The following is a 12,430-nucleotide window of genomic DNA, read 5'->3' as shown; positions in this document are numbered from 1 at the left end:
TAATAATAATAAAACATACATAATTTACAGTAGATGAAACTTAAACTTTAACTCGACAATACTAGAGAACCTTTAAAAGAACATGCTCATTGTTGTTATATTTATTTTAATAGTATAATTATATTTGATCTATTTTATAATTTACCATGTCAGTATTTTTAACATACCAAACTCAATATAACGCAAGAAATAGTAGTATACATGATACAAGTTCCACATTATACTATTTTATAAGATGCCATATTGAAAATTTTCTTAAAATACCTAGAGGTCAAATACGATATTAAACCTACTACAAAATGTGAGCGTTTGTTATGGAGGGAGAAAAACAAAAACAGTCATGTTCATGTAGATTACAAGTCAAATGCATGTATATATCAGTCAATCATCATCATCATCATCAGAACTTGCATAGGCTAAGCCTAGTAAGGATTTGGTAGACTTTTCCACCTTATTCTGCTTTTCTGCTGTATTTGATTCCGAAACACAATGCTCAATCTTCTTCTCATGGTTGGACTCCTGCCCCTGAGATTGTAAATTGGATTGATTCCCTTCAGGCTCAGAGCTGGAGGGGGATGAAATTTTGGGGCGTTTGGGTTTAACTTCCACAACTTTTTTCAGCAAATCTTGCTGTCTGCAAAACAAAGAAGATAACAGAAAATGGTAAATTAAAACAATAATAACATAACAGTGTCCAGAAATATAAATATAACTATAAATATTTTATAAGTGAGAGAGAGAGAGAGAGAAACCTGATTCCACTCTTTGGCTTGGGTTCAACTCGAAGAGGAAGAGGAAAGGATGCAGCTGAGGAATCTGCTAAACTTGCAGCTTTGTGTCAAATGGTTAAGAAAAAGTGAGCACCAATATAAAACATGTACTAGGTAGACAAAACTATACAGCATTCAAGATCAACTTTGTGTGATATGAAACAACTCGTCGAGTAATCTAATGCAACTGAGGAAACAAAGTGGGAACTGATGCTAGAATTCTAAGACATGCAACATAGAAAGTTGAACTTCTACTAATAACGATGTTTATGTTAAAACAGTTCACTTGAGGAAACAACAATTTCTTCCTCCTCTTTCAAAGTAGTAATTGCAATTAGAAAACAAGAAACTCAAATGAACACAAATTCAAGAAAAAGACAATTACTTTCCACTGACGAATCGGCTGCTTGGTTTGCAACAAAATCAAAGCAAACCAGAGTAGCAATGAACAATTGGACTCTGCTCAACCTAAACTGCGTGATCTAACACAAGAGAAACACCATAACAAACAAAATAATTTTCATTTTCTTTAACAATCATGAGCTCTTCGCAAATAAAAGTTACAGGGATGAACCTACATATTTCAGCACATAATACCTTAAACAAAATCATGCTCATCCTATGTTTTTTACCAAGTGGCATAAAATGTTGTAAGAAGCAAAACATAAAGCAGGCAACAAGCAAGAACAATGACAGAAATACCAATGCACTAAAAGCACGTGGCAGTGAATTCAATTAATTATTTGCCAAATAAAAGCTCAAAATCTAAATGGCATGGGGAGCAAGAGTCACAAAAAATATTCAAAATAGGATATCTTGAATGCAGCAAATGCCCGCTTCTCGGTACGGCGCAGGAGGCGTTCAGCATCCTCCTCTGCTTCCATCTGCTCCTTGAGATAGAGTAAATCATCACTGTCCAAAGCTGCATAAATAATACATAATAATATATAGGTTTACCAAAAGAAAAATCTATTGGGGTCTCAAGATGTAGGGACAGATATAGAAGAGCTACCGCCTCGCCCATGTAGGTAGCCTCCACGTTCTCCAGCGACCTCTTGCATCTGCTTGTATCAAAAGCCCAATGGGAGAAGCCAAGATCCCTGCCAGGGCATGTTATCAGAAAACTACCACAAATTTGTATTTATAGCAAAAAATTGATGCCAGCCAGATTTAATTCAACAAGTAAATTATTAAAATTATAGCAAACATCATCATTCCTTCCACTTCTAGTCCTAGAACTGTCAAAGATATATTATATCTTACTAGCTCTTCATTTTCTTTCAAGTACTAGCATCTACCACACATTCGACAGCTATGAGCATACAGATTTAAACCTCATAATATAGGGCAGAACTTAGAAAATATTAAAATACCCTTAATATATAGTCATATCCAATACTCACACAAGGCATAATATGCCATGGTACATCTAAATAATCTAGAAGAACTTGCAAGCACACTCTTGTACCTTCAAACAAATATCTAATTGAACCTTGAACTTTAGATGATAGAACTGGTATTCACAGCAAAGGAAAATTGAGATAATTGAAATGATTAAAGGAATTAGCATTAAATAGAGCCACAAATGAAAAGGCCAACCAAAGTCGTACATATTAAGGCTATGCTTGTTTTACATTTGGAAAACAAAACCCTTTTCTCTGTAACAGTATGAATTTTGTTCTCTGGACGAAACTATTGAAAATACTTTCCATTGTTTGCCATCTTTGAAACACTTTATCGGTAATCTAAACCCTAATCCTCTACATCAAAACCCACAAACTACCATAAGATTATCAAGTGCTCAAATTTGTATGGAAACCTGTTAAAGCTACCTGAATCATTCCTTTTTATCATCAATAAATGAACAAGTTTTAGGAAGAAGAATGATTCTCTCTTATTACTTCTAATCTGAATACAGCCTTTTAAAGAATAGCAGGAAAAATAAAAAAGGAAATAATCTCTAGAAATTAGCCTATCCCTAAAAATTAGTAATTTGATTATGGCTAATAGACAAGGAAATTCCTAGCACTAATGTAGAAAATATGCTTAATTTAAGGAATTCCAACACTCCCCCTCAAGCTGGAGTGTAGATGTGAATCAAACCCAGCTTGCCCATAATTTCTTCGAACATTTTTCTTTAAATGCAACCCCTTACCAGGAGTCCCTTTTAAGTATCTCAATATCCTGTAGGCAGCTTCCAAATGTTTCTCACGTTGATATCTCCCCCTGTCTACTTCTTCTCCATCCTTATCAGTTCCTAATTTAAGGTTGGGTTCCATAGGAGTCTTGTCTATGTTCTTTGGAGTTTCTACAGAGTCAACATTAGAAACAAAGGCATTGTAGAATTTAGACAAGTTTCCATAGGATACAAACCGAGAAATGGGATGTTGAGTGCAGCTCCTAGTGCCCTTTCTTACTGCAATTGGAAGATGGATGGAAGATGAAGGAGGTGAAACTTCTTCCTCAGGACAGTCCTCGGACCTCATCAAGATCACGATTAGTCCTGCTAGGAACTCATAGAGACGTTCTTTGTTAAGATGACCCATGAACTTGGTGTGTTCCAAGCCCTCGCCCCAATCAACTTCATAATACATGTCTAACTCCTGCCATAAGATCTTTAGGTGGTTGTAATATTGAGTGACTTCAAGTGTTCCTTGTCGAATATCTTTCAACTTTAATTTGATCTCGAATACTTGGGAAGTATTTCCAAGATCCAAGCAATTCTCCTTGATTGCATCCCACATTTCTTTGGCAGTTTTGAAAAAAAGATACGTTCGGCTTATATGACCTTCCATCGAATTTATAAGCCAAGCCATAACCATTGAGTTGTTAAGCTCCCAAGTTGCATAACCAGAGTCTGTTAATGCTGGTCGAGGAATTTGTCCATTAATGTACCCAATTTTTTCTCGGCCACGAAGAACCATAAGGACAGATTGTGACCATTGCAGGAAATTTTTTCCATCTAATCGATGATTTGTGATTATAAGAGAAGAGTTAAGGTCACCTTGTGGGATTCCTTGACTGTGATTTTGAGTTATTTGTGAGATCTCAGTCTCAGAGAAATTTTCGGTGTCACCCATGGGAGTAGGGTTTCTAACAGAGAAAAACAGAACAAGAGAAGAAAAGAAAGAGCAGGATCAAATGGATTCCTGATGCTCTGATACCATGAACAAGTTTTAGGAAGAAGAATGATTCTCTCTTATTACTTCTAATCTGAATACAGCCTTTTAAAGAATAGCAGGAAAAATAAAAAAGGAAATAATCTCTAGAAATTAACCTATCCCTAAAAATTAGTAATTTGATTATGGCTAATAGTACAAGGAAATTCCTAGCACTAATGTAGAAAATCTGCTTAATTTAAAGAATTCCAACGATAAATTTTCATCATCACCATAGCCAAGTTAGGCGAAATTTCTGAACAAATTAATCAAAGCTTACAAAATATCACAAAATTAGATGCTAACCAAAAAAAGAAGTCCAAACAAATGAGAAATGGAGCAGCAATTAATGAAAAGAAACAGAAAATGGTTGACAGTGGTTGAGGAATGAAAAGATGGGTTGTGACTTATTGAGCTTGGCAGCCACAAAATACCACAACAAGGGATTCAGAGCTATATGGAAAATTAAGGAAAGAGAGTAATGTAGGAGGCAAAGAGGGAAGAAGAGAACATGGACATGGAAGGCAGGTCGTAGACATAGCAAAGGAGTATGAAAAAAAGGAGAGGGCTGTTGTAGGCAGCTAAAAACAGCTGATAGTCGGTAATGAGAGGGTCCGTGTGGTGAGTGTCAAGGAAATATGGGTCTTTGATGACTACCAAGAGATTAGGTTATCTTCTCTCCTTCCAAAATTATCTTGTGGATTAAAAAGAAGAAAATTTCACCAATCTATTAGGTAGACCATTTAAATTTCGGCCATAAAAACCAGAAAATGAGATAAATGGATTTCCCAAAGTCATTTTCAGCAAAACAAATGGGAATCTCATAATCTATTGATTTGGTTGAATGCTCTCTAGGATGTATGTATAAGAACAAAGAAACGAGACAGTGAATTGATAATGGTTTCTGTCATATCAATGCTGTTACTTATGAGATAACACTAGCCATTGTGTCCCATTGGACAACAAGAGCTCTTTCACTGAAATGGTAAGGGATTCTAGAAACCGCAGATTCCATTAAAACAATCGATATCCAAAAGAAACCATAAGAGAAGGTCCAAAGCGTGCGGGCAGGTTCGCATAACATAATTCCCATAAAACCAAGAAAAAATAATAATCAAATTCAGGAGGAAGGAAAAAGATGGGAGAGGCGACGCTCTAACCTTGGCAACCATACGCTGGAAAGCAATATCTTCATCGTCCAGTTTGTCCTTTCCTTTGCCCCACCTTTTATCTGCAATTAAGATTTTTAATCAGTAGAAAGAACAAAGAACAAATCGGGAACCTACGATTCAAGTTTCGGTTTTCATACTTGCCTTTGGGGTCGCTCAGATTGGTGTACTCACGAACTTCTCTCCCTGCCATATCTCAAGAACACAGCAAAACAGCAAATCAAGAAGAGAAACTTGGGATTTTTATTCCAAAACCTAACTGGGAAATTTTTATCTTAGGGGATTAAATTAAATCCACGTACACGACACTAGCGTCGAACACAAACCAAACCGTCCCTTCTTTGCTTCCCGTCTTTCGGGTGCTTGACCCAAGTGCAGCATATTCGATTGGGCTTAGGCCGATAAGGGCCCGTACAGGCTATATCACAAAAGTTAGGCCTTACTTCTCATTGTCATTTCGATCCAAAACGCAACGTAAACATAATCCCGGATTACTTTTTAAGGCTTAACGATTAAAAAAGCTTTTAATGTGAGAGCGTTGATGAGAAGATGATGATAATGCTAGGACATGTTTGGTTTCTTACAAGTATTTTCCTTTTCAGTTCCAGTAATGCGGGCGAAAATGGGTTTGGGGGCTGGGTAACCGGGTTGGGTTGGGTTGGGTTGGGAAATTTTTTACTTTAGTTTTTTTTTTTTGGCGGCGGCCGCCGGGGGTTATTTTGTGGTATCATATGTTGTCAACTTTAAACTAGATGTTCTAATAATAACTCGTATATTTTATTTTTGATTTTTTTCTATTTTACCACGTTAGATTTTTGGGTGGAATTTGTTAATACCATTAATCATTAATTATTGTCTTTAGTTGTTTAATTTTAAAATTAATTGGGATTAAATTATTTTATTTTTTTATTGAAACTAATTTGTTCAGTTTGAAATTGATAACGACTAGGCAAGTCTTTTACAAAAGCTATAAATTTTGTTATTGAAGGTAACAGTGATAACTTTTAGTATTTAATTTAAGTTTTAAAATTAATTTGATAAAATCCATAATCAACTAATAATATTAGTAATTAACTTTTATCAAATCAACCTTAAAACTAAAATTAAATCACATACGTGATACTATATTTGACAAACTAAACGCAAAATTGAATAAATTCACAATTAACACTAAATTTATTCTATTAACAAAATTAGAAAAATTCAATTTAATAATATTAACAATTAACTTTTATAAAATCAATCTTAAAACCTAAATTAAATACTAAAAGTTAACATTACCTTTTAATACCAAAATGTATATTTTTTTGTCAAATAAATTGAACCAAAAAATAACACAAATACCACATTAAAAAAATATCAAACTTGAATACCAAAAATAAACTAAACCGCAATTCTTATAATTAATTATTTTGATTGGTTAATAAATTATGAACAAATCTTTTATATCATAAACATTAATTAAATATTAGCGGGCATCATTATTATATATACACATTTTATTTAGAGATTTGCTGAATTAATTATTTAAATATATAAAATCTTTGAATCCTTTAATTTATAAATTTTACTTTTTAAAATAAAGATAAAATTATTTTTGATATGAAATGATTTTAAATGTATAAATTATTTTATTTTTAAAACATTTTCAATATTATTTCTTAGCAATATTTTAAATATATATTTAATATTTCTATTGATTTAAACATATATTTTAATATCTTTCACGTGAGTTAAAACTAATTATAAGAAAAATTACTAAGTTCTATGCATAAACTAATCCATTCATCTCATAGATCACAAACCATAATACATTCATACATGCATAGGTATGCATATGTATATTTTGAAAAACAAGGTGCAGTAAACTTGATGCATAGATGTTGGAGTCTGTCTCATATTTGAGTTCTATGAACGATAATCCTGCCTTCTCTTTAATCACCTCACTACATGCCAATCCTCTCATAAAATACTCTTTAATGGATCTTACCTTATGTCCTCGATGGTTTATTTATTCGAACAGCCCCCAATACTCTCACAGCTTTGATGGTGAGCGATACCACCCCCATGGTTCATCGGAGACATACTGCGTGACCTGCTTCACACTCAAGTAATTGTCGAGACCCCTGTGTCAAAACCAACCAGTTCTTAGAAACAATCCCTATTTTCTTTTGAATGAGGAAGTTAAAACATTAGTTTCGTCCAAGGTTTTCAAAATTGGATCGATGATCAAACCGGTCAGAACACTGGTTCCCAATCCGGCTGATCTGTCCGATTCAATTGAATAGATTCTTAAAAAATCATAAAAATAAAAAAAATAAAAAAAGAAACAGAAAAAACCAATTCAATCGGTCAAACCCCTTATGCAGGACTGGTACCCAGGCCAATGTGGTCCAGTTTTCAAAACAATGGTTTGTGATGCAAGGAGCACATATATGCTTAGCATTTATAACAATGAAACCGTAAGAGGACAACTAATAAGATGACACTGTTATAATATAATTTGGATAATCGGGGTGCATACCATTCCCCAAGTTCACGCCCAAAGCCACTGCGTTTATTGCCTCCCCATGGAGCTTGACAGAAGCATGGCTGTGAACAATTGACCCACACAATTCCAGCTTGGAGATTCTGCAAAACAGGAGGGGAAGAAATCACTAATAAATAGTTTACAACATGAAAACTAATTTTCATTCTAATTTTTCACTCTTTTTTATTCTCATTTTCTATTCTATCAAGCACACCCTTAAGGTGCATAGTAGCTAAAAGCTTCAACTACCGACTATAAACAACTCTCACCTTGCTTACACGATCACATCTTTCCAGGTCATTTGATATCACGGCAGCACCCAAACCATAACTGGAAATTAAAAAATATATAGAAATCAGAGACATTTTATGGTATTAACCAGACAAAATAGCAATTCACTGCACTTCAACACGAGAATTCGGCAACTTACTGGGTGTCATTTGCCAGTTCAAGGGCTTCCTCTTCTGTACTAAATGTCTTGACACAAAGAACAGGTCCAAAAACTTCTTCTCTCCAGATTTGCATGGAAGTTGTCACATCAGTTATTATAGTTGGTTCAACAAAAAATCCCTTCTTTAAATGCTGTCAAATAGTTCTCAAATATGAGAAGTTTAGACAGAGAAACAGTGTTAATAACAAGCAGCAGCAGCAAATACCTCAGGACGAACTCCACCACTCAAAATGGTAGCACCTTCACTCTTAGCAGTTGAGATGAATTTCAATACTTTCTCATACTGCAACCAATGAAATAAAATTTGAGCAACTACTGATCGTGAAAATATAGGTATTAGCATGTCTAACAATCCACTCATTTAATAACATTTCCAAATCACCCATATTTACAAATTCACTATCTATATCTCACCCGAATACCTATCAAGAGAATCATAGACACTGAAGAACGTAAAATACCAACATGGATTTAACAAAAAACATTAATGAGACAAAACGAACAAGGGTGGAATAGTTTAACAACTCTGACTGCTACTGCTTCCCATTCCAATAGAAGAAAAGGAAGAAGGCAAAATGATACATATTGATCAAACAGAACCCTTACCTGTCCTCCACTAACAACGGGGCCAAGCCTGCATCCTTCTTCAAAGGGATCAGAAATCTTAATGTTTTTAGTCCATTTCACAAGCCTGTCCAGAAATTCTCTCGCAATGTTTTCCTGAGACATTTGAACATTGCAGTTTCACAGTGAGAAGAGGGGACCAAGAAGGAAAAGGAAAAGGAACTAGGATAGACTTCTAATTAAATAAAATACTATGGTACATCTGTTATATGAGATTTCAGCTGCCAGGGCATAAAAATAAGCTTGCTTTATCTATTGAACAGAAACGAGTTATATTTACAGCTCTTGCTCACTACATCAGGAATGAGAAATCATGTCTTCCAAAAATAACTACAAAGAGCCCCAAAAAAATTCAGCACAATATTCCAATTGATATGATGTTTAAGCCCATAGCACCAAATTTACGGAAGAGCAGGTGCGCAATAAAGAGGTACGTTCACATGGCAACACCGTTTGCTTAAGCAAATAAATTGTGATAAAACATGTAAGGAGGTGAAAGGTGCATAAAGTTCTGATTACAGCTCTTAGTGATCTTTCTGAATTAATGGTAATCAGTTGAACAGCAAAATGATGACAGTTCTGGCTGGGTCACTGTATTGGATTTCCATTTTTCCAGTGCTTCCCTGAAATAGTATGTCCATTCTGGTCGCCGACCTCACGTTAGGCTTTTGACATTTGAGATTGGGGTCCAAGGGAAGTTAATTTGCATGGTTATTTAATTCCAAACAAGATACACTAAGGAGCCCCTCTAGGTTGTATGGTGTATACAACCTTGTTTCCGATCATACAACTACTCCCCTTCCAAGTATTGAACCAAAAGTAAATATGGCAATATGAAAACATATTTCAGAACCGTATAAAGAAAGAACTAACAATATCATCAAGCAACTTACGTGTACAATAAGACGGGATGTTGCACTGCAAATCTGTCCATTTGTCCAGAAGCAACCAAATGCAGTCCATTCAGCAGCTATTGAATCAAAATGAATTTTATTTAACTTTATAAACATGAAGTCATGAAAAAAAACTACCATCATGCTGTACGGTTTTTGTAATATGATAGGTTTCAGAATCCAACTGTATGGAAACATATGCTTAAACTGTAATTCAGATGGCACTAACCTTTGTCGAGGTCAACATCCTCAAACACAATAATTGGGCTTTTCCCACCAAGCTCTAAAGAAACAGGCTGACAAAGAAAGCACATAATTATTAGTGCACAGAAGGAAATAAAGTGATTATGACCACAAAATGGGAGAAAAGGAAAAACATTTTTGTTTCCAGAACTTCAATATACCTTCACCATTTGAGCAGCTGCTGCCATTATCTTGCTCCCTGTTGCACTGCTTCCAGTAAAGGCAATCTGCTTAAAACCAAGTATTAAAATTTATACCAAAATTGATATTTATCTTATAATAGTCAATAACTGAAATCAGAAAGTCATAGAAAAGCATCAATGGAATGAAGACAATTGAACCTTGTCAACATCTGGATGAGATGCCAAAGGAGCGCCAGCTTCAGGGCCCAGCCCAGTCAGAATGTTCAGGACACCAGGAGGAAGACCGACCTCCCTACACACTTCAGCCAGCTCCAAGCAGGTGCTGGAAAGTAAAAATGCATGCATAATTAGCAGCATTGTTGGTTCCAAATGAAAAATATAAACAAATGCTCTCCAAGTTATCATAAAACAGACAAATTACTGCAACTAAGTTAAGAATGTACATAGATGCCAACTCCGAAGGTTTCAGTATTGCAGCACAACCAGCAGCCAAGGAAGGAGCTACTTTCCATGTAGCCATCAATAGTGGGTAATTCCTTCAAAAAAGCAGAAACACAACAATATGAAAAAGCCATTATTAAGTGTCTTCAAGTCAGCACCGATGTATGAGTAGAATGAATTGATATGCAGCCTTATAACAAAAAAAATGCAACAATCAAGCCTGTAAGAGTAACTAATTTAACTTGCAACTAGCACAATGGTTTTGCAATTACCTTAAAAGCTAAAATTAATACAGAGGCCTAGTTTCATGTAATGCTCATGCATATGTATGATGCACCAAAAAAGTAAAAGATAAGTCCAATGCACAAAAATTAGCTTTGATAAATTGGACAAGAAAACCTAAGATTGAGCAAGGATAATGATAAAATCTGTACTTTTATTGGTGAAACTGAGCAGAGCAGCATAACAACATTTAGAAATAGTTATACTCCAATTGCACAAAGAACAATAAAATAAAAGTACCATGGAGTAATCAATCCAACAACCCCAATTGGTTCCTTAAGCACATAACTCTTAAATGTCTCCATAGGAAGAGAGACAGGAGCCTTTTGCTTTGCATCTAAGCCTTCAGCAAGGTCTGCATAGTACTCAAAACATCCAGCAACATCTTCCTGAATGAAATGAATTGAACGGGTAAGAAAATACACTAAATACTGAATCATAAAACTTTCGTCAGTGTGACGAGCATACAATGTCCCAAACTGCTTCATCAAGAGGTTTCCCACAATCAATTGCTTCAAGCTTAGCCAACTCAGTTTTTCTCTCTGTTACCTGGATCACTCAAATAAATACAAGACATCAAATCAAGCAATACAGCCAATTCAAAGATCAGCATAATCTTCAATTCATTCAGAATCAGAAAGGGCAAGAAGTAAGGAGATCCCAAGGGAACCATTACAAGGCTATGGATTGGAGGAAATAAGACACAAACAACAGGAAGTAGATTGAAGGCTTCTCTTATTTCAGTTTCATATAGCCAGATATGCCTCAACCGCCTGGATGGCTTAGTTCAACAGGCAACCTACAAATAGACTCAGCATACGGGATCACAATATGAAATTATTGATAATATTGAGCCCCTAAGCCCTCATATTAAGGGACCACGTTCTCAGCAAGTTCAAAAAGCTAAATTACAAGATGAAATCATAAAACGAATGCAAATAGTCTACACTCTAGACAATCCTACACAACTAGTAAGTTCACGGCATGTTTACCTTAGCAGCGATGGCACGTAAATACTTGGCACGGACAGCGCCAGGAGCGGTAGCCCAATCCTTGCCTTTGTTTCTAGAAAGAGCTCTCCGAGCAGCCGCCACCGCAAGCTCCACGTCTTCAGCTGTAGCCGCTGGAATGTTACCTGGAAAAAAAAACGCATCAAACCTCAATTTTTCAATAATTTCTAAAACATTATCCGCTAAACACCACGGAATAAACTTGTTAAACCACTAATCAAGAAAACTAGAAAGATCGATCCAAAACATAAAAAAGATGCCAAAGATAAAGAGTTCACCGATGATCTCTTCAGTAGCAGGATTGATGGTTGGGAGTCGCTTCTTGAGAATGGGCTCTCTCCACTCGCCATCGATGAATAATTGTCGACTCGGAACTTGGACCGCCATATTAACTCAGTTATTTTAGTTTCACTTCCAATCTCAAACTTAAAAGCTTTCTGGTTTATAATGAAGTTGATAGCTGTTTCTGGGTTTATAAACTAGATCCGGTCTCCATCTGAATTGTTGGATAATAATAATAATAAGGTTAAAATATGCCCTACATCCTTGTACTTTTCATAAATTAGTAATTTAGTCCTTGTACTTTTATTTTCAAGAATTTAATTCCCTATTTTTTCGATTTCAAGGTTTAATTGTTAATACTATTAATTTTTTATTAAAATTTTTATGTGACATTTTGAAATAAAAATATTCACTTGGTAATAATGTAACTAAAC

At 35.2% G+C, this 12,430-nt stretch overlaps 3 protein-coding genes across 3 annotated transcripts; all 3 read right to left on the bottom strand.

The window, feature by feature from the left end:
• Positions 1–155: 155 nt before the first annotated feature.
• LOC108483972 (uncharacterized) lies at positions 156–5,609 on the bottom strand. The gene is made up of 5 exons (XM_053030605.1): positions 5,242–5,609; positions 5,089–5,159; positions 1,783–1,831; positions 753–1,692; positions 156–634 (listed from the first exon to the last, which is right to left on the bottom strand). Exons 1-4 carry the CDS (start codon positions 5,288–5,290, stop codon positions 1,559–1,561), a joined length of 303 nt encoding a protein of 100 aa, XP_052886565.1. The 5' UTR covers positions 5,291–5,609; the 3' UTR covers positions 156–634; positions 753–1,558.
• Positions 382–1,388, bottom strand: LOC128295454 (uncharacterized). Its single transcript, XM_053031033.1, has 4 exons — positions 1,368–1,388; positions 1,156–1,252; positions 753–831; positions 382–634 (listed from the first exon to the last, which is right to left on the bottom strand). Exons 1-4 carry the CDS (start codon positions 1,386–1,388, stop codon positions 382–384), a joined length of 450 nt encoding a protein of 149 aa, XP_052886993.1.
• A 1,251-nt stretch (positions 5,610–6,860) lies between the features above and the next one.
• LOC108486565 (aminoaldehyde dehydrogenase 1, peroxisomal) lies at positions 6,861–12,218 on the bottom strand. Its single transcript, XM_017790683.2, has 15 exons — positions 11,993–12,218; positions 11,697–11,839; positions 11,173–11,253; positions 10,945–11,093; positions 10,425–10,517; positions 10,180–10,303; positions 10,000–10,065; positions 9,825–9,891; positions 9,596–9,672; positions 8,685–8,798; positions 8,284–8,361; positions 8,058–8,209; positions 7,897–7,957; positions 7,622–7,728; positions 6,861–7,223 (listed from the first exon to the last, which is right to left on the bottom strand). The coding sequence occupies exons 1-15, from the start codon at positions 12,099–12,101 to the stop codon at positions 7,133–7,135; spliced, it is 1,512 nt and encodes a 503-aa protein (XP_017646172.1). The 5' UTR covers positions 12,102–12,218; the 3' UTR covers positions 6,861–7,132.
• Between the last annotated feature and the right edge of the window lie 212 nt (positions 12,219–12,430).

This window comes from Gossypium arboreum, chromosome 7 (genome assembly GCF_025698485.1).
Source record: "Gossypium arboreum isolate Shixiya-1 chromosome 7, ASM2569848v2, whole genome shotgun sequence".
NCBI lineage: Eukaryota > Viridiplantae > Streptophyta > Magnoliopsida > Malvales > Malvaceae > Gossypium > Gossypium arboreum.
Note: the sequence above shows the minus strand (reverse complement) of the source record. Positions and strands in the feature narration are given on the sequence as shown.

Bases quoted from the DNA above. Each gene is read 5' to 3' on its own strand.
- LOC128295454 (XM_053031033.1), bottom strand. From the start codon at position 1,388: ATGAGCATGATTTTGTTTAAG. The intron at 832-1,155 runs GTAATTGTCTTT...TTTGACACAAAG, and splicing joins AGCCGATTCGTCAGTGGAAA to CTGCAAGTTTAGCAGATTCC. The intron at 635-752 runs GTTTCTCTCTCT...TTTGTTTTGCAG, and splicing joins AAGCCAAAGAGTGGAATCAG to ACAGCAAGATTTGCTGAAAA.
- LOC108483972 (XM_053030605.1), bottom strand. From the start codon at position 5,290: ATGGCAGGGAGAGAAGTTCGTGAGTACACCAATCTGAGCGACCCCAAA. The intron at 5,160-5,241 runs GCAAGTATGAAA...TCTTAATTGCAG, and splicing joins CAATCTGAGCGACCCCAAAG to ATAAAAGGTGGGGCAAAGGA. The intron at 1,832-5,088 runs GTTAGAGCGTCG...TGATACAAGCAG, and splicing joins TCCAGCGTATGGTTGCCAAG to ATGCAAGAGGTCGCTGGAGA.
- LOC108486565 (XM_017790683.2), bottom strand. From the start codon at position 12,101: ATGGCGGTCCAAGTTCCGAGTCGACAATTATTCATCGATGGCGAGTGG. The intron at 11,094-11,172 runs GTATGCTCGTCA...CATTTCATTCAG, and splicing joins ATGAAGCAGTTTGGGACATT to GAAGATGTTGCTGGATGTTT. The intron at 10,518-10,944 runs GTACTTTTATTT...GCTTTTTTGAAG, and splicing joins GTTGGATTGATTACTCCATG to GAATTACCCACTATTGATGG.